The 22,273-nt window shown below is 38.3% G+C and overlaps 1 protein-coding gene across 1 annotated transcript; it reads left to right on the top strand.

The window, feature by feature from the left end:
• The first annotated feature begins 4,249 nt into the window (after positions 1-4,249).
• LOC115958464 (L-type lectin-domain containing receptor kinase S.4-like) lies at positions 4,250-6,694 on the top strand. The gene has a single exon (XM_031076874.1). The coding sequence runs from the start codon at positions 4,461-4,463 to the stop codon at positions 6,564-6,566; it is 2,106 nt and encodes a 701-aa protein (XP_030932734.1). The 5' UTR covers positions 4,250-4,460; the 3' UTR covers positions 6,567-6,694.
• The last annotated feature ends 15,579 nt before the right edge of the window (positions 6,695-22,273 follow it).

The raw sequence follows: 22,273 nt of genomic DNA, 5'->3' as shown, positions 1-22,273 counted from the left end.
ATAATTTAGGGTTGATTTCGAATTAACTCTAGCTATGCTTCTAGAAGTATTACATTAGACTATACACATTCAAAAATGATTCAAATTCAAACTATAAATCCATTGTATGCAATGCTGTTAATAAAAAAATGCCACGAAATATTTTAAATTTTGCATAAATTGTTATAGCCAAATGATTAAAAGCTTTGCTTATGTTTGAAAGGCAAACAACATTACATATACATCATCATAGAATTCTTAAAAATATATATATTAATGTGTCAAATAAAAGTTCAAATTTTAATATTATGTTCTCTCATATATGTTACATAAATTGTTATATAGCCAAATGATTAAAATCTTTGTTTATGTTTGAAATATAACATTACAGATACAAGAAGAAGAAGAAAAAAAATCATTATTTTTGTGGAAGATGCATCATCATAGTATTCTTAAGAATTTATAGGTTAAAGTTTAAACCATACGTTAAATACTAAGTTCATATCTTAATAGTATTTTCTCTTATATATGTTATTTATAATCAATTAAATAGTTTAAATTAGTTTAGAAGTCTACTAAGTTAGGTAAAAATGGAAGTTGCATCATCGATTTTGATGAGTCTTTTAGAGGAAAGAAATTAAGGGAAGGGCTCTTTGCTGTAATCGACGGCTCTCTCATTTAGAAAATGAAGAAAATTTAACAACTGCGAATAAGTAAACAACAAGTGGGCAGAGAGGCAATTAATTATAAGACACGGTACTCCACTTAAACGTGTGGGTATTTTATGTAAGTTATTGTTTTTAGCTTATAATAAGAAGGAAGGTAAGTACTGGTTGGAGAATATAAATGTACATATAACTGACAACTGTTGTCAATTCTCAAAAAAAGAAAAAAAAAAAACTGACAACTATTGTCCTTGTCCAATACGCGTTGAAGCATTGAGTAATTAATTAGGGGTTGGGCATTAATGCCATTACAATTGACTTTCACACAAAGCAATAGGTTAGGGGTGTGCAAAAAACCGACGAACCGAACAAACCGATCGAACCGTTGCCAAATTTTCGATTTGGTTTCGGTTCGGTTCGGTTTCGGTTTCATTTTTAAAAACCGAAATTTTCGGTGTTGGATTTTTTCATCCGAAACCGAATTGAACCGACCGAATATATATATTTAGGTAACTCTATTACGTATCTGATTAGTGGCTTAGTGGTATGCTACGTTGTACCTTTGCTAGTGATCCCAGGTTCGAGCCTTCGTGTGGGGGCTTATGGTTTTTTTGCTATTTAATTCTTTAAAACCCTAGGGCATGAGATAAAGACGAAAATACCCCTCCCCTATTTATTCTTTTCTTTTCTTTTCTTCAGTTCAGCCGCCCCCTTCCTCAACTCTTTCTCTCAAATTTTTTTTCTGTCTTTCAAAGAGTTCAACCCTCAGCCCCTCCTCTTCTCTCATCACTCCATGCCTCCACATGCCGCCTCCACACATTGGCCTTCCTGCACCAGCCTCCACGGCCTTCACACGCCGGGCTCCCAACGCCGGCTAATCTTTTCATATTCACGGTGACCCCCTCTCTCTCTTTAATTTCTCCATAGTTTCCTTTCTCTTTTTTATATTCTGCCATTTTGGGTTTGTTTAATATTGAATCAATGCTATTTTTTCAATTTTTATGTGCAAAGAAAGTTAGGGTTTTGAAAAAACCCATGTGCTTGGTCAGTTGGTTGTTTATTTTTTCAATTTCTTCTCTCTTTTTTATATTCTGTCATTCTGGGTTTGTTTAATATTGAATCAATGCTATTTTTTCGTGTTAAAAAAAAATGCTATTTTTTCAATTTTTATGTGCAAAGAAAGTTAAGGTTTTGAAAAAACCCATGTGCTTAGTTGTTTATTTTTTCAATTTATTCTCTCTTTTTTATATTCTGGGTTTGTTTTTTTTCTTTGTTTGCTTTCTTAGAAAATAAATGTTAAGGAACCGAAACCGACCGAAAAACCAACCGAAACTGAAACAAACCGAAACCGACAGTTTTTCAACTATTTCGGTCGGTTTCGGATGAGACTTCTACAAACCGAAAATTTCGGTTTCGGTTGGTTAGATAAAAAAAACCCGAACCGAACCGAACCGATTACAGCCCTACAATAGGTTGTGAGTTGAGTTTGAAAATTATCATTATTTTTTTTTAGTGGATGTCAATTAGTTTAATTAATAAAAAAAATTTCTTAAAAAAATTAATAAAATTTTTTATGATTGAATAATAAATATAGGATTTATTTCCCATTTATACTAAAAATCAATCGATATCTTAGTTTGATAATAAAGAACTATTTTCAAGAGTGAACGCTATAAGTTGAAATTAAAAATAAAAAATAAAAATAAAAAATTTGAAAATTAACATTTTTAGGAAAAATCATTTGCCTCTCTCTATGTTTGAAACTAACCAATTTACCCCACTTTCTTTTGAAAATGAACAAAAATCTCAATTCCATTACTTACTTTGTTAAATTTGATGGAATATTTTTTTTTATTCCTAAAATAAGGTCACTAACTTAAGCAATTCGACAGCTGGTTCCACAAAGGTTGACTTTTGTATCTTGCAGCTACTTTATTGTCAAGTGATCTATTGTTAGGCATGTGACCATTAACTCAGAAAATTCTAAAGTTACCACTAGTTTTACCACTTCAATATTTAATAAATAAACATCTAAGTTATTTTTTAGTGATTGACAACATCAATTTAGAAGTCTTATATATATATAAAATATATATATTTTATAATGTCTCTAAAGTATCGATGTTTATTTTTCCTATCTTATATTTCATTTCTAATTATCAAAGGGTTACTTGATTGTAAATGAACTTAAAAGTATATAGTATTGTAAAGGATTATTTAAATTATATATATTTAATTTGACACATTGATTAAGAGATTTTGTTGTAAATATATTTTTTTTTCTTGATTATATTAAGAAAGTTAAAAGTTAGTTTTTATAAAAAAGTTTTGAGATTGGAATTGTGAAAATTTTGAATTTGAAATATTAATCAAATTTGACACATTAATTTGTAATTCTCCCTTTAACTATAGGGTTATTTGCAATTCCCTCATTAGGTTTATTTTATCCAATTTTTTTCCTTTACCTTTTGAAAATGAGCAAATATTCCTATTCCATTACTTTCTCTATTAAATATGACGGAATATTTTGATTCTTAAAATAAAGCCACTCTTAAGCATTAAAGATGTTATAAGACTGGTTCCAAAAAAGGTTGATTTTTGTATCCTGCAGGTACTTTATTGTCAAGTGCTCTATTGTTAGGCATGTGACCATTAACTCATAGAAAATTCTAAAGTTACCACTAGTTTTACTAAATTTGAATTGACATGACAATATATGAATATAATTGGGGCCACTTCAATATTAATAAATAAATATATAAGTTATTTTTTTAGTGATTGACAACATCAACGTAGAAGTCTTATATATACAATAAATTTTATAATGTCTCTAACATCATTCTAGATTCATTATCAATAATATTATTAATCTAGATTAATAATATATACATGTCTTGATTTTTTAAAAGATAGTGTATGGTGTTTTTATTTTGAATTAACTTAAAAGTGTCAATCTTTATTTTTCCAATGTTAGATTTTATTTTTAATTATCAAAGGGTTACTTGATTGTAAATGACCTTAAAACGGGTATATATATATATATATATATTTTATTGGGAGGTATTACTATAAATATAATATATCATGTTAAGATTTTTTTGTTCTCGATTACATTAAGAAAGTTAAATTTTATTTTTTTATAAAAAAGTTTTGAGATTGGAATTGTGAAAAATTGAATTTGGAATATTAATAAAATTTGGCACATATATTTGTAATTCTCCCTTTAACTGTGGGGTTACTTTCATAATTTCATTTCCCTCATCAAGTGTATTTTAGTATTTTTATCCTGGAATATTCTAGGAACAAAAAGGTTGATATTTGCTTATTTTTAATAGTTAAGGAGAGAAAACCAAAAATATTGAATGATATTATAGTTTAAAAGAGAATTATGAATTACTCTTGCTCAAGTACCCCATAAATAAAGGAGTGGAAATGATTATCTCCTTTTAAATATAAGTGATGTGTCAACAAATTATTGGAATCAAGTTTGTACCTATCTATCATTTACTACTATTGATCATTAGTGGGAGTGTCGGTCTTAAAAATTTCCAATCAAAGTCTGAATTCGCATGTGAAATCAAATGCGGCACTCGTTTTCTGCAGCACAACACCACATAATCTCCTCTCCATTCTTTTGTCATTGTCTTTTTTAATCCCAAAAAATAAAAAGTAAAAATCCAAAAAAACACATCAAGAAGACAATTTCTCAAACATGTCCACACTTGCCAGCCATAAATAAATTTCCAAGTACTATGGTCTACATATAAGATCGTGAACTACCTGTGGATCACACGGCACAATTCAATTTTCACTCTTATGGCAGCTCAACTACTCATCTTTCCCTTCTGGGCTGTCTTCCTTCTTCTCCTACACCAAGTAAAGCCTGACCTCGACAATGGTGGAGAACTATTGGATGGGTTCGCAGACGGGTTTGCTGCACCTAAACGCAACAACATGAGCTTAAGCGGCTTTGCAGCGATCGACAACAGTGGCTTACTTTGTCTCACAAACCAGACGAGTCAAGCTGTTGGGCACGCGTTTTACAAAAATCCGATCCAGTTCAAGAACTTGTCCAGTGGCAAAGTCATGTCCTTTTCGACCTCGTTCGCTTTTGCTATAATCGATGAGCATGGAAAACGAGGTGGAGATGGCCTCGCTTTCGCAATATCTCCAACAAGTGATCTTTCTGGGGGAGTTTCTGGGCCTTATCTGGGGTTATTCAACCCCACCAACAATGGGAACATCTCGAACAACGTGTTTGCGGTCGAATTCGACACTGTCTTGGACCCTCAGTTTGGTGATATCGATAGTAATCATGTTGGCATCGACTTCAATGGCGTGGTCTCGAACAAATCTATTGAGGTCGTGCAATTTATGGGTAATGATAGGGCAGGCCTTAATCTGCAGAGTGGTACGGTAATTCAAGCATGGATCCAATATGATGCTTCAAAAAATCTATTAGAAATAAAGGTTTCGACTCAGTCTGCTCAACCCAGGTCTGTACTTTTAAACTATACTGTAGACCTTTCGACAATTCTTCTTAATTCCATGTACGTTGGGTTTTCTGCTTCAACTGGTTCAACTGCCAGCTCACACTATATCTTAGGTTGGAACTTTGTTGTCAATAATGTAGAATCTAAAAATCTCTATTTAGATAAACTGCCTAATCTCCCAACTGTGTCTAAAAAGAACCACACAGGCATAATTGTTGGTGTCTCAGTCTCTGGTGCTTTGGTTGTGATTTTGGTCATTGGTTTGGCTTTTTACTACTTCCGAAAAATCCACTTCCAAAAAATTCAGAAGGCTGATGTGGTTGAAGCCTGGGAGATTGATATTGGACCACATAGATATTCTTACAAGGAACTGGAAAAGGCAACTAATGGTTTTGGAGATAAAGAGATACTTGGGTTTGGTGGATTTGGTCGAGTTTATAAAGGAACTCTGCCAAATTCAGACACCCAAATTGCTGTAAAGCGTGTTTCCCATGATTCAAAACAGGGTTTGCAAGAATTTGTGTCCGAGGTTGCTAGTATTGGTCGACTTCGTCATCGAAATCTGGTTCAATTATTGGGTTGGTGTCGTCGACAAGCTGATCTATTACTTGTGTATGAGTTCATGCCTAATGGAAGCTTGGACAAGTACCTATTTGAAGAGCCTAAAGCAATTCTGAGCTGGGAGCAAAGGTTCAACATCATCAAAGGGGTTGCTTCGGGGCTTTTATATTTACATGAGGAGTGGGAACAAACTGTGGTTCATAGAGACATCAAAGCAGGCAATGTGTTAATGGATTCTGAGTTTAATGGAAGGCTGAGTGATTTTGGTCTTGCTAAGCTATATGAGCATGGCTCAAACCCAAGTACCACAAGGGTGGTTGGTACTTTGGGTTATTTAGCACCTGAGCTCACACGCACAGGCAAGCCTACAACAAGCTCAGATGTGTTTGCCTTTGGTGCTTTGATGCTAGAAGTGGTGTGTGGTAAAAGACCCATTAACGCTAAAGGATTGCCTGAGGGGCTCATGTTGGTGGATTGGGTGTGGGAAAAGTGGAGAGTTGGAGCTGCTCTTGAAGTTGTGGACACAAAAATGGAGGGTATATTTGATGAAGCTGAAGCTGTTATGGTGCTCAAACTGGCTTTATTTTGTTCAAATGATATAGTGGAGGCACGCCCCACAATGAAGCATGTGGTGAGGTACTTAGAGGGAGAGTTTGTGTTGCCTGTGGAAGTGGCACCCCCAAATGCACATTATTGTACAACGGGTGCTCGAGGGTTTGAGGATTTCTACTTTCAATCGTTTCCTACTACATCTTCATGTTTTGAGAAGGGAAGTACTTGGTCTTCAGTTGGGAATGATGAAGATGCTAATATTCAAGCAGCTTTTACTTCACCTCTTCCCCTTTTTAACAAAGACAATGGGAGGTAGCCATCATATAGAGTTACAATTCTTGTCTAATTTTCTTTCCAATTTTCTTGTAGTTACCATTGAAAAGATTTACTGTAAATTAATTGACGAGATCAACACCCCATCATAGTCTATCCATTTTACTTTCACTTTCTTTTTTTTAAGGTAAATGATGCTTCATTCAATGAAAATTAACCTGTCAAAATATTATAGTGCATGATGATAAAAGCAGCCTTATTTATATGAGAGGTCTTTTTCCGGATCCATAACCAACCTTTGTTTATTTAGGCCTTTATAAGAACTTTACAACAAAAAAAAACGAATTTCCAGAGCAATATGAAAATACAAATCAAAGCTTTAATCCATGGTTCATTCAAATTCAATCAAATTTCGTAAATAAATACACAATTGGTATAGTATTAAAGTACTATAGTACCATTCAAAGTGTATGCAATGGTAACTAACTTTCAGCGTTTCCACTGAGCACAAAATTAATGGGTTTGGATGAACTTTTAAGCCGAAAAGAAAAAAACATTGATCATGAATTATTGTATGAGTTTTGACAATTGATGCTCCCTCTCTTCGTGTCAACTCAGAATCCAAACAAATCTATACATTGAAAACACACCCCTCATGGGTCATGTCAAAAAGGCCTGAGTGTCAATCGTTTTTATTTTTTATTATTTTATTATGGTGTAGTTTTATAAAGGAGTCAAATTCTTTTGAATTGAGAAACTGTGACATGATAACAATTACATGAACCACACACATGTTGCCATTATAAAATTGCATGCAATCCACGGATGAAAAGCTATTAAGTATATGTACTAAATTATGTTATATTATAGGAAAATAAATTATAATTAATTTTTTTTTAAATGGTGCAACAACCTCGGCTCTGGTCTTATCTCTAGATACGATGTATTTGAGTACTAGGATAATTAAGAATATTGTATTTCTTGGATTATTGACTTACCTTAATTTTTAGGAAATTAATGAGGGTGTCATATTTTATCTAGTTTGAAGTTCAGAACTTTTTAGCTTAAAGCATAGCATTGCTGGGGGGGAATATTTGGAAGATGCTTGATTGAAAGTGCTGTATGTCTTATTTTGGGGGTCTAATCATTTTAATGAAAACTTTTCCGATGATTGATTAAAAGTGTTCTCTCTTTCTATGGTAAGAGGAAGAGGGGAAGAAAGGAAGCTGTCTCCTTATGTTACATGCCCAAATCATAATTCACGTCAATAATGTTTCACAATCATGAATAAGACACGAATAAGACGCAGTAATTTACAGATTTGTGTTGTGTGAATGGGTTTGTGTAAAGCGGGTTGATATACTTTAACCAGATTAATAAATGTATTAAGTTTGTGTTGACTTGTTTAACTCAAAATAACTCAATTTATATGAATAAATGTCATTTTTATCTAACATAAAATTGAATTCGAAATATAATTGAGTAAGTAAAAGAATTTAATGCTGGTTATATTGATAAATTCTCTATTAAAATCCTGAAATTTCTAGCCCTTTAACCCAAAACAAAGTGGATAAAATAAACTCACTTAGGCTGCACTTGGTTCGATGTAAATCGAATTCCGAGTATAAAATGAATGCAGGGGAAAATGAATTTCCGTAAAGAAATTAAAATCCGGACGTTTGGTTCTGTAATGGAAAATAATCCGGAAAACGATTTCCAGTGTTTGGTATCATTCTGAAAATGCTATTTTCCTACAAATTTTTCACATTTTTTCAGCCATTTTCTCAGCTTCCAAACAAATTTTATATCAGAAAATTTCAAAATATACACTTTTAACATAACCAAAAATCAAAATAAAAACATATTCAAAACATATACATGATATATCAGTGGGAGAAGGAGCAAGAAAGAGGGAGAGATTGAGGGAACGAGAGATAGATCGAGAAAGAGAGAGATTGGCGTGGATGGAGGACGGTGGCGGCCAGATCAGGTGGGTTTAGGGGTGGAGTGGAGTGGAGTGGGTTGGTGGTCGGTGGCGGCCAGATCGGCGACATTGAGCAAGAGGGAGAAGAAGAATTGAGGGAGAAGAGAGAAAAAAGAGGAAGGCAGTGGGGCAGCGCAATTTGGCCTGGCCTTGGCTTGGCTGGGCAGCGCAATCTGGGCTGGCCTTGGCTTGGCTAGGCAGGGTGATATAGGCAGTGGGGCAACGCGATCTGGGCGGTGGTGGGGGCAACACGATCTGGGCTGGCCTTGGCTTGGCTGGGCGGCTAGAGCTTGGGGTCGGACTGTGGGTTGAGTTGAGGTTGGTGCGTGGGCTAGAGCTGAAATGAGGTTGGTGCATGTGTGAGAGGAGTGTGTGAGGAGTGAGTAAATTCCGGAAAGCATTTGAAGGTCAAATGGGAACAGAAATGATTTTACAGGTTGGCAAGGGTCTTTTACTATCAAACTGAATTCTATTTTCAGTTTGACTTTTTTTCAGGTGTTGCCAAACATGGACCCAGGTGTAAAATGTTTTCTGATTTCAGTTTACCACTGAAACAAACACAGCCTTACTCTTTAATTTTCTTAGATAGTATATTAAATAGGTTGGGTGGGTTATGTCTCAAAAAAAAAGGATAAGACTAGGCTTTTGATTGTTGGGTGTGTGGCACCCGTGAGTTCTAGCCCACACTTGATGGAATTGCTCTTTTAATGAGTTGTCTCTAAAGTGTTCATGCCATCCATGTCTCTTAATGAGACTTGACATTAAGCGGTGTTTGGTATACCCACTCAAAAATAAATTTCAGTTTTTAAACAATATTACACGTATTTTCACACATTTTTTCACCCATGCGTATTTCCACACATGTTTTCAAACACTCCCTAAGCGCATGGGACATGCTGAAGGAAGAACAAAAATTGGCTAAAGAAAACACAAGGAAATTCAGCCAAGTGAAGAGAAGAATTGAATTCATCCTTTTTGTCTAATATCATGTACAAAAGTCAAGGCTTGTGTGCTTGCATTTATTGTGACTTGATGTGAAGAGTGTGGAAGGAAGAAAAGAAGAAAAATGTGAAGAAATAAAATGAAAGGCCATTTGGCCATTTGGTGTAGAAGAAGAGAAGAGTGAAGAGGAGTCCCAATGAGTGAGACTGAGGACAATGCAGTCTTGGAGAACTACGTGAGTGAGAGCAAGTAAAAGAGAAGAGAAAAATATTTGTAATCTCTATTTAATATAGTGAAATTATTCGGAGTTTATCCCATGGTTAGAAGAAAGGGTTTCCATGTAAAGTTTTGTGTTCTTGTATGGTTGTACTTTCATTATGCTTGCTAAAATTTATTCACAATTATATAGAATTTTTTCCAATATTGACACGATTCTTAAATAGGTTGGATTAGGGTTGAATTTATGTATTTGAATAGTTTTATCCAAGGTTTTAAAAACCGGTATGGTGAAAGAACCGATTGAGGAGCTAATCACCGGTTTTCTGGTTGGACTGGGCTCTAAGCGATGGTCGAACCGATGACGTTATAAATAATTTAAATATTATTTATTTAAATTATATAAATAAATAATAATTTTTTAATATACTAAAACTAACAAACCAATAGTAATAAATATGTTTCCTTTAAAAAAAAATACAAGTATATAATATCTTTTAAAGAATTTAACATAATAACATTACAAAACAATCATCCTTAACATAATAAATTTTCAACAAAACCAAATAAATAAGTTCATTAGTCATTACATTTACATCCAAATGGCAAATAGCAAATAAGTTCATTCCATCCAAATAGCAAATAAGTTTTAAAGTTTCAAACAAACAACTACTAAGTTTTAAGACACAAGCCTCATTTGTTATGAAAAAAATTGAAATCAATATCATCATGTGAACCAAATGCTCCACCACTAGCATCATTATCATTATCATCATCCTCATCCTCATCTTCTTCATCCAAACCGAGAAAACCAAGCTCTTAGAGCTTGCAATTTAACTTGCCCGTTTACTAATTTAAGCCCTAATTCAAAATTTAGAGCCCACGGGCACACACAAAAAGACACTATGATCAAAACAAAGAAAATTAAGCAATAATTAAAAAAAAAAAAAAAAAAGAATATCCAGTGAAGTCACGGAACAGAGAACCTAAGTTGAAGCCAAGAAGCGAGAATATAAACGGAGAACCTGAGAAGAAGCCGAGAGAAAAGAAAAAAAAAAAGTCGAGAAAAAGAATCAAGTAATCAAAATCAAAATCAAAAGAATCAATACTTGATGAAATTGAGAAGCAGAGAGGAAAGCATAGAAGCCAAGACCAAGACCAAGACATCGTGAGGGTGAGAAGGAAAAAAAAGAAAAAAAAAAAGAAAAAGAAAAGACAACCAACTGGCCGTGAGGGTGAGAAGCAAAGGCAGATTTGAAGTTCAGACGCCATAAGGGTGAGAAGGAAAAAAAAAATTCGAGAGTGAGACAAAGAGAGGTAGAGAGGCATGAGAGTCTAAGACTGATAGTGAGATGAGATGAGGCGTGAAAATGTTTTAGGGTTAGATTTTAGGTTCTGTCCAAAACAACATAGTTTTAGGCTGTCCAAAATAGTGTAGTTTTAAGCTATCAACCCAACCGGTCATTAACTGGTTCGACCACGCTGGTTCTCGATTTTCCGGTTGAACCGACTGGTTTTCTAATTTTTCCGGTTTTTAAGTTATTTTCGGTTTTTACCCATAACCGGACCAGATTAAAGGCCTGTTCTCGATTGAACCGGTCGAACCAACCGGTCCAGTCCGGTTTTTAAAACTACGGTCTTATCTTGACATATGAGACTAACATGAATTTCCACCCCTATTCATATGAAAACATGCTTTTCTCAAAAAATAAAAATAATGCGGGTTAAGATTGGCTTAATTATTTTCTTATTTATTGAAAGTATGAAAGTATATTTATATTTATTAAGCGTATTACATTAATGATCATTATTGCATTGATGATAGGCCCTTATCAATTTATATAAGTGGTATAAATTGATAGAGAACCCTATGGATTGAAAGTTGAAACACTCCATCCATAATCTTTAAAAGTCCTTGGCGATGAAAAACTGGACTTTTAGTGACGAATTTTTCATCATTGAAAATACATTTTGTTGTAGTGAAAAGTAATAACTAATCAAAAAACACTTCAGGAAAAGAAACAAACGGCAATACCAGTCAGCAGTCGAGAAACATGTTTCCAAGAAGGCAATGACTTAATTGCTATATGAAAAAATCCAAAAAAAAAAAAAAAAAAGGGTCCACGAACCTGAAGTCTTGAACATAGCTTAATAATCAAAGGGTTCACGCATAAAGAGATGAACACTGTACTTGCATTGCATGGCGCTTTCATCTATATTGGCTTGCGAGGACGTAAGCTAAAAATGTTCGTTTCCCACATTTTCATCCTTTAACTTCAATTACTCCTACTGTAGGGGTGATAGGCCCAAGAGCCCATATTTATGTGTATGTTGGGCCAAGGGCCCAATCCGAGGATGTTAAACAATTCAAGGATGGGTAAGCTCTTTCATAAGAATCCGTGTTGGTAAGTGAAGAAGTGAAATTTGATTAAAGACTTCCAGAAGGGTGGTCTGAGAAAGAATCCCTCATTGGCTGAGCAAAGCCGAGGTCAAAGGGTGTGGTCTACCATCAAAAGTAACGTTCTGGATCATTCCATGAATGAGGATAAGTATCAAGAAGGAGCAGGATAGAGGAAAGTCATGAAATATCCAAAGGGAAAGCTACTACCACCGCATTAAATGCTCTGCAGCTAACTCTTTGGCCGCATTGATGAGGAAGTGATACCTGAATGGTAACTTTCAGCCTTACAGCTACTACCTAAAGACTTTAAGAAGGTGCTGATGGGACAATGATCAACACCAATAATCTGATCTGCATGTGGAAGGTGGAGATGAAAGGAAAAGATAGTATAAAATGAAAGGGATACTCTAAGAAGAAGAAATCAAGAAATTAAGAGATTGTAGCAATCAAGAACTGAATTTGTAATCAAACTTGAGAGAAATATATAAGAACTGATCTCCTCGGACTGTGCCGAGGACAATTTTCTTTAGTTTAAATCAATCTATCTTCCTTTCCTTGTCAACTCATTTAAGCCCAGTTTTCCAACCCACTCTCTACAAATTCATTGTATTGGGCTTTTTGGGCTTACGTTTATTTATCCTTTGGGCTAGGGACTCAAACTGCGTCCTTACAATTGGCGCCGTCTGTGGGAATTTATGGTGTTGTAGTGAGTCTAACGTTCAATGATGGTAGGTTCAGGTCCAAACCAGGCAGAATCTATGGGGTCTCAGCGTCAGGATCACTTCCGTGATCTTGAACAAAAAAGGGACCTGGAGGGAAGTGTGCACACTACCCATAATAGGAGCCAGTCTCGGGGTGGCAGCCATATCTTTCATGAGGAGAATGCTAGAAACATGCAGCTGGAGATCGATCATCTGCGGAGGAAGTTATGCCATGAATGATGAAGAAAAACTCCTTCAAGGTCTGTTTCTTCCTCCAGTGAGGAAGATGTTGGTAGTTACAGGCCCAGATCAAGGACTCCACCCAGTGAGTCTTTCTCATATGATGAGGACTATCAACATGAGCATAGAAACAGGAGCTCATCTTCCAAAGGCTTGCGGAATGATGCGATGAGCAGAGCGTTCAACCAAATTTCCAGATCACCTTTCACATGCAGGATTGAGGGAGGGAGACTTCCTCAGCGGTTCACTCAACCCACGTTCACCATGTACAATGGTCGTACAGACCCTGTAGAGCACTTAAGTCACTTCAACCAAAGAATGGTTGTACACTCTAAAAATGAGACCTTGATGTGCAAGGTATTCCCATCCAGCTTGGGACCTGTGGCGATGAGGTGGTTTGATGGTCTAGGTGCAAGTTCTATTAACTCCTTCAAGGAGCTCACCTGAGTGTTTGGGTCTCATTTTATTACGTGCAGTAGGGTTCCTCGGCCCTTAGATTCTCTATTGTCCATGTCCATGCGAGAATGTGAGACCTTGAAAACGTACTCGAACAGATACTAGAAGATGTTTAATGAGATTGATGGAGATTTTGATGACGTGGCTATAAGGACCTTATCCTTGACCAAAAAGCCGGTAAGGAATATGTGTCGGTTTATAAACCGCATTGATGAATACAAGTGGGTCAAGGAAGACCAACAGTAAGGCAAGGGGAAGGGTAAGGTTATACTTCAGGAGAAAAGGGATTTCAAGTCAGACCACTACAACAATAATAGACCCCGAAGGGATTTTGCTGGACAATCTAGGTCTACAGCTCCTAAAACGGTTAACACGATGTTCCGAGAACCAGTGCATCAAGTCTTGGAGAAGATCAAGAACGAGCCATACTTCAAATAGCCGAACAAGATGGAAGGAGATCTCATGAGGCACAACCAAAGTCTTCATTGCCAATACCACCAATAACGAAGGCATACCACCGAGGACTGTAGAACTTTGTGGAATCATCTGGACCAACTAGTCAGAAATGAAAGGTTACAACAGTTTCTGTATCGGCCTAGTGGGCAAGAAGACCAAGCAAGGTCAAGGGCTTAGGGAAACGCTTCTTCAAGGTTACCTTTAGGCACAATTAATGTCGTCTTTGCTGCACTTGGGAGAACTGGTTCTCATCCTTCTAGGGTAATGTTTGTAACTTAGCTACCCGCCAAGAACTCTAATTTTGAGCTGAAGAGGGCTAGAGTGGAGATCCGACCGGTGCTGAGTTTTTCGAACGAGGACAAGAATGGAACCATCCAGCCACACGATGATGCTTTAGTGTTCACCCTCAAGATAAGAGGGTATGATGTGAAGAGGGTGATGGTAGACCAAGGCAGTGGTGTGGAGATTATGTACCCTGACTTGTACAGAAGGCTAAACTTAAAGCCTGAGGATCTGACAGCCTATGATTCACCTTTGGTAAGTTTTGTTGGGAAAGTTGTCATCCCAAAGGGTCAGATTAGATTGCCCATGCAGGCAGGTTCGAAGGTGGTAGAGGTAGACTTCATTGTAGTGGATACTTATTCCCCCTACACTGCCATTGTGGTAAGGCCTGGCTCCATGCCCTGGGGGCTGTTTCTTCAACCCTGCACCTGAAGGTAAAGTATCCCTTGGGGGATCAAATTGAAGAGCTTGTGGAGAGTCAATACATGGCGAGGCAGTGCCTCGTTGCTGCAATTATGCATCAGCCTACAGTTGAGTCCTCAGCCTATGCTGAAGGAGGCTCATAGCACTCAAGGATTCTAGTCCTATCTACGGATGCAGTATTGGAAAAGGCAAAGTGTGAGAGGTTGGAGGAAATTGCTATAGACAGTGATCCAGAGAAGTTTTTTTAGATTGGAGCTCAATTGCCTCCTCGGGAGAAGGAAGAACTGTTAGCATTTTTAAGAAAGAATATTGATGTGTTCACATGGAACACCTATGAAGCTCTTGGGGTGGATCCAGACTTCATTTGCCATCATCTGAATGTTAACCCGGTTGTCCTCCTTAGGAAGCAATCACCTCGGCACTCATCTAAAAAGCATTCTGATGCTGTCAAGGAGGAGGTGAACAAACTTAAGCAGGCTGGGGCTATTAAAGAAGTGTTCTACCCTGAATGGTTGACTAATACAGTGGTAGTAAAGAAGAAGAATGGGAAGTGGCAGGTATGTGTAGACTACACAGACTTGAATAAAGCCTGTCCAAAGGACCCCTTCCCCATGTTTCGGATTGATCAGCTAGTGGACACAACTATAGGCCATCCTTAGATGAGTTTTTTGGACGCCTTTCAAGGGTACCATTAGATACCTTTAGCCTTGGATGATCAGGAGAAAACAGCTTTTGTCACTCCTACTAGGAATTACCACTACAAGGTGATGCCCTTTGGTCTAAAGAATGCGGGGTCTACCTATCAGAAGATGATGACTAGGATATTTGAGCCACAGCTAGGGAAAAATATTAAGATTTATATAGACGACATGGTAGTCAAGAGTAAGTTAGAATCTGAGCATGTTAACGACCTTGGGAATATCTTCGAGATCTTGAGGAGGCATAAGCTGCGACTTAATGCTTCTAAGTGTTCTTTTGGTGTTGGATCAAGGAAGTTCTTGGGGTACATGGTTACACACTGCGGAATTAAAGTCAACCCTGACCAGATTAAAGCAATCAACAATCTACAGCCAACTCAGAATCCTAAAAAGGTTCAGAAGCTAACAGGGATGACTGCTGCTCTAAACCAATTCATCTCCTAGTCAGCAGACAGGTGTAGACCTTTCTTCCAGTTGTTGCACAAGTGGAAGGGATTTGAGTGGACCGAGGAGTGTGTCTTGGCCTTCCAACAGTTAAAGGAATACCTATCTCGGCCACCTATTATGTCTAGACCTAAGGTGGATGAGGTTTTGTTTGCTTACATTGTTGTGGCTTCCCATACGGTAAGCCTGGTACTTATGCAGGCTGATAGTGGTGTATGAGGCCAGTTTATTATGTGAGCAAGTCACTACATGAGGCCGAGGTTCGCTACCTCCCACTAGAGATGCTACGCGTAAGCTCCCCTACTACTTCCAATCACACACAGTTATTGTCCTAACTCAACTCTCGCTTAGATCTCTACTTTGGAGTGCTAATTACACAGGGAGGATTGCAAAGTGGGGTACGATCCTAGGAGCTTTTAATATCAAGTACATGCCTCGCACCTCTGTTAAGGGTCAAGTCCTTGCTGATCTGGTAGCCGAGTTTGCTGAAACCCCTTTTGAAGAAAATGTTGAGAAACAGAGCATGGATGGAAAATCAGTTGGCGTGGTCTCCCTGCAAAAGCCTTTACCCTAGAGGATGCATGTTAATGGGGCGGCGAATCAAAAAGGATCCAGGGTGGGGCTAGTTATAATTTCTCCTAAGAAGATTATTATTGAAAAATCCTTAAGGTTAGGCTTCTCGGCCACCAATAATGATGCCGAGTATGAGGCTCTATTGGTAGGAATGACTATGGTTCAGAGAATGGGTGGAAAGTTAGTAGAGATGTTTTCAGATTCAATGTTGATTATTGGCCAGGTAGGGGGAGAATTGGAAGCCAGATATCTCAGAATGCAGGAATATTTGAACCAAGTTAGACACTTACAGTCTGGATTTGAGTCTTTTAATTTATCGCAAATCCCTAGAAGTAGAAATACATATGCTGACTCTCTTGCCACACTGGCAACCTCCTGCGCACAAATTTTACCTCAAGTGATCCTTGTGGAGGACTTATGTAAACCCATTGAGGTAGGGAAAAACATGGTTCATGTTCATAAAATAAGGGTGGGTCCCAGTTGAATGGATTTTATTGTGTTATTCCTTAAAGAAGACATCTTGCCCAAGAGTAACTCCGAGGCCGACAAGATACGAAGAAGGCTCCTCGGTTTTGGCTATTCGAAGACTGAAAGTTGTATGAGAGATCTTTTTCTGGCCCATATTTGCTTTGCATACACCTTGAAGCCGTTGAACTACTCCTAGAAGAATTACATGAGGGGATTTATGGAAGCCACACAAGGGGCAGATCTTTGTCTCACAGGGCCCTCACTCAAGGATATTGGTGGCCAAATATGTAGAAGGAAGCACAAAAGTATGTAAAGAAATGCGATTAATGCCAAAGATTTGCCCCAAACATTCACCAACCTAGAGGAGTCCTTAATCCTTTATTCAATCCTTGGCCATTTGCTTAATAGGGCTTGGATATTGTAGGGCCTTTCCCTAAGGCAGCAGGGAATAAGAGATGGTTGCTGGTCGACACAGATTACTTCACAAAATGAGTTAAAGCTAAACCACTAGCAAATATCAGAGATATGGATGCCAAGAGATTTATCTAGAAAAATATTGTCACTCAGTTTGGAATCCTTCGTACCCTCATCTCGGACAATAGTCTTCAATTTGATAGCAATTTCTTCAAGAGCTATTGCTGTGATTTGGGCATAACAAATAGATATTTCACCCCAGCATATCCACAGGGGAATGGACAAGTTGAGACTGTCAATAAGGTCATAGTCAGTGGACTAAAAAAGAGGTTAGATGACGCAAAGGGAAAGTAGGTGGAAGAGTTGCCACACGTCCTTTGGACATATCGAACTACACCTCGTAGGTCCACTGGAGAAACACCATTTTCAATGACTTATGGGGTCGAGGCTGTGATTCCTCTAGAGAAAGGATTTCCAACGCTGAGGACAAGCTCTTTTACTCCGAGTAGCAATGATGGGTTATTGGAGAAGAGTTTAGATTTAATTGAAGAGCGAAGGGAAAATACTATGGTTCAGCTGGCATACTATCAACACAAGCTCAAGCAGGGGTACAACTCAAATGTAAGGTTAAGGCCATTAGTGCTTGGAGACCTGGTATTAAGAAAAGTTTTGGGTACTACCAAAAACTCAACTTGGGAAAAGTTAGGGCCCAACTGAGAAGGGCCATATCGTATCACATCAGTGGCTGGAATAGGTGCATATTATCTTAAAGATCTAGAGGAAAAGGTTGTACCACACCCCTAGAATATAAACAACCTGAGAAGGTATTATTATTAATGAAAGCTTTCTTTACCATATTTGGGTTTATTATATTGTGCACCATGCCTTCTACTATTTGTTTGAATATCAAACAGAACCTTGGTCATGCTGGTCTCCTCGGGCCACATACTTTGGGTTAATTAATATTCTAAGTTATTTTCCTAAGTATCAAACAGAATCTTGGTCATGCCTGGCTCCTCGAACCACATACCTTGAATAAATTGATATTTTGGGTTAACTATCTAAATATTAAACAGAACCTTAGCTATGTCTGGCTCCTCGGACCACATGCTTTGGGTAAATTAATACTTCCTAACATCTATCTAAGTGTTAAACAGAACCTTAGCTATGCCTGGTTTCTCGAACTACATGCTTTGGATAAATTAATACTTCATATCATTTTTTTAAGTATCAAACAGAATTTTAGTCATGCTTGGCTCCTCGAACCACATACTTTGGATAAACTGATATGGTAAATCATTTTTCTAAGTGTTAAACAGAACCTTAGCAATGTCTAGCTCTTCGAACCACATGCTTTGGGTAAATTAATACTTCCTATTATTTTCCTAAGTATCAAACAGAACCTTGGTCATGCCTAACTCCTCGGACCACATATCTTGGGTAAATTGATATTTCAAGCTATTTTCCTAAGTATCAAACAGAACCTTAGTCATGCTTGGCACCTCGGACCACATACCTTGGGTAAATTGATATTTCAAGCTATTCACCTAAGTATCAAACGGAACCCTAGTTATACTTGGTTCCTCGGACCACATACATTGGGCAAGTTTATACTTTCTGATATTTATCTAAGTATTAAGTAGAACCAACCATGCTAAGTGGCAAAAATCTTTGTTATAATAACATGATCAAATGAACATTCATGAGCATCACTTAAAGCATTTGAAAGTATGTCCATGATTCAGTTTGAAAATTGATTATCATCCCCAGTTCCTTAGACTTACTGATAAATGGAAAACTAAGTAAAGCCTGATGTGAACAGGTGCTCTGCAATTAGCAGATTTAACTTAATCTTGCTATTAATCATTTAAGATGGGATAAATATGCTGCCATTTATGCAGAAAACTAAATAAAGCTTTATCTCAATTCCATGTTAGTTAAGTGTTACATAAAACATAAACTATGTTAGAATCAACATCAATATCACAAATATGAAGGAAAAACTTGTAAATTATCATTAGTCTCAGCCTTAGAAAAAGGCAAATTGCTTACAAAAGGTCAACTGGATTACAAGTTTTGAAAATAAAAATACAAAAGAAAGAACTACACTAAAATCTATTTCTTTTTTATTACAATTTTTTCTTTGGGAGGGACTTTGATGGGCTAAGTGGATGTTGTTTCTGAGACCTCAGGGCCCTTGCTTGCAAGATCAACCTTGGTGGGTAGGGGAAGAGTGGCCAGGACTATCTCCATTTTATTAAAAACTTCTTTCTCAGCAAGAGGGTCCTGGGTGGCAGTGGGGGGCTTCGTGGCATCAGGGGCCATGCTCTGGTTTGCGTTCTTTTCCTTTTCAATGACCCAGGGCTGCTCGGCCACCTCGAAGGGGTTGTCAGAAGAGGTTGGGACCTTAGCTATATTGTCCTTGCCTACTTCTGCCACCTCGGAGGTAGTATCAATCCTCGAGCTAGATGGGCCAGATGCTCAGATGGCAGGGGGGTAGTATACACTCTCTGCCTTCCTAAGTACAGATGAAGCCTCAACCCCAGCTTGGTTGAAAGCTTCGTTCCACACTTAGAGGCAGTAGTTCCTACATACCCCCGAGACCTCAGCCCTGAGGGCTTTCTCGATCTCCACCACTCTTACATCATACCCTTCCTGCTCGGCCAGATCCCTAGTCTTCTCTGCTTGATCCCTTGCTTTTTCGACCTCCTCCAACTTTTTCTTTAAGGCAATAATCTACTCTTTGAAGGCAGCCAGTTGGTCCTCGGCCTAATGAAGGAGCACTTGCTGACCTTCAGCCTGTCTCTTAGCGTTGTCCAATGCAGCTTTTGCACTTCTCTTGCCCTTCTCTGCCTCAATTAACTTATTCTTTAGCTTCTAATTACTCTTTTTAGCCACATGGAAGGCATCTACAGCCATAATTTGCCTTCCCTCCTCTTCCTTCATCTTTTGATGGGAAATATTTACCATCTCCTCGGCCCTAAATATGGCTTGGATGGCTTGGAAGGGAAGAGAAGTACAATTAAAAAAAATTAAAAAAAAAAACTTAAACTTACCATGGCCAGGTCCCTTTTCAGGCTAAGGAAGGCCTCATACTGCCTCATGGACCTAAGGTCAGCCATGTCTTTGGGCAGCAATAGGGATTGCTCCACGGCATCAGCTACATACCCAGTCGTGCCCTGCTAGAAGTCTCGGATAGAGGCGTCACTAGGGATAGGAGCTCCATCAAACTCCATGCGTAGGGCCCAGGTTGGGGCTGCAACTCGGTGGTCGCCCTTCCTCTCTCCCTCATTGGCTAACCTCATCTACATACGTCTAGGTTGCTTGGCCCTCCTCTAAAGCTCAACTTCCTGAGAGGGGTGGGGTGGGTTCTCCTTGTTTCTGCCACTTCCTTCCCCTTTTCTTCTCTCTTCCTCTTGTGGTCAACGGGATTAGCTCAGAAGGGTTGGTTGGGGGGAAGAGTGGGAGGCTTAGTCTGAGCTACCTTCCCAAGTGCATCTCTCCCTAGTTGGGAGCCCAGTAGTTCTTGTAGGGTGGACATCGGCTTGCGTTGGATCCCTATATCATTTGGTATAGGAGTCAATCCTCGGTGATGGCTAGATTGGGCTGGGGAAGAATGGCTGAGGTCACTAGTTAAGACTTCTGGGGATAGAGGCCGATTAAAGACTTCAAAATCGTCTTCTGAATCTGAAACTTCAACAACCTCTTCCCCTTCCTCAATCGTGGGCTGGGAAGGGGTTGCCTCCTCCTCGGCAACGCGTTGGAAGGTTAGTGCTACCTTAGGTATGCCCTCGGGGATAGGCTCGATGGTAAGCATGCCTTCTAGAACGGGACCAGTGATAAGGAAGCCTGGAGCCGCATCACTGATCCGGTGCAGGCAAAGGGCCCTTGCTTTGATTATGCACCTCGGTGCCTAGAAACTTTTGGAGATAGGGAAGTAGTCCAAGATTAGATGGGTTGCCCTCAATTAGCTGTCTGTGTGGACGAACACCTCGACCTTCAAGATCTTGTCCAAACTCGGCTGATTCATGAGATTGAAGTTAGGAATAACAGCGTTCTTATCTGCAAAACCATTAAGAGAAACAAAGAACATCATTAGCAAAAAATAATGCAAATCAAAGGAAATTTCATGTACAAACACTGACAAAAGAAAAAGAAAATGGGGCAACTTTGAAATTATAAACCTAGACCTAGAACCATGGTCTCCCCTCTCTCGTCAGACAGGAGAGGTCATTGTGCCACTCCCCTGATATGATCAAGAAGTCTTTTTTTAGGCCTTTGTTGGAACCGGGGAGGCATTGAATGAGCCTGACCTCGGGGTACCTAGATTTTAGGTAATACCCTTGCCCCATTAAATGATGGAGGTTGTAAATCCAATTGACGTCATGGTGAGTGAGGTTTATACCTATTCTCTCATTAAGGGCATCTACACTCCCTAAGATTCTGAACATGTTTAGGGCATATTGGGTAGGAGCTAACCTATGAGCCCTAAGATAGTCCCTGGTGATGATGCCCATGGGAATCCTCATCCCACCCTCTATAAAGGCAATCATTGAGATTACCACTTCTCACTCTTGCCTTTTTTATGCCACTCTCCCTCCTTACAATACCTAATGGCTACTCCTGGAGGGATCCAATACTAAGCCCTAAAGTACTCTAAACCCTTCTCAGAGTCTACCAGATAGGCAAATCTACCCATTCCTAATAAAGGTTTGGAGGAACTAAAAAGATTGAGAGAAGTAAGGGGAGCCGAGGAGGAAAAGACACAAAGAAAAGAAAAGTGTGTGGAAAAATAAAGTGAAAAGGTTTATGAAGACTTACAAAAAGAAGAAAATTCTCCTCGGACAGTCTCTTGGTATTTGTAAGGGCACGAGTGAGTTGGGTAAGTTTGCAGGTTTAGTGTATGAGCACTAATGTGAAATGAATGTTAAAGTGAGATGAGTGATTGATTCAGGCAATATTTATATCAAAAAAGAAAGTTACAAGCGGGAAAATTCCCGCCCGGGTTCTAGCGAAATTCTCAACCATTGGATCTGCATCGCACCATAGAAC

The sequence above is a fragment of the Quercus lobata genome, chromosome 8 (genome assembly GCF_001633185.2).
Source record: "Quercus lobata isolate SW786 chromosome 8, ValleyOak3.0 Primary Assembly, whole genome shotgun sequence".
Taxonomy (NCBI): domain Eukaryota; kingdom Viridiplantae; phylum Streptophyta; class Magnoliopsida; order Fagales; family Fagaceae; genus Quercus; species Quercus lobata.
The sequence above is the reverse complement of the archived record's forward strand: the minus strand, read 5'-3'. Positions and strand labels throughout refer to the sequence as shown.

Coding starts and splice junctions, on each gene's coding strand:
- LOC115958464 (XM_031076874.1), top strand. CDS start 4,461: ATGGCAGCTCAACTACTCATCTTTCCCTTCTGGGCTGTCTTCCTTCTT.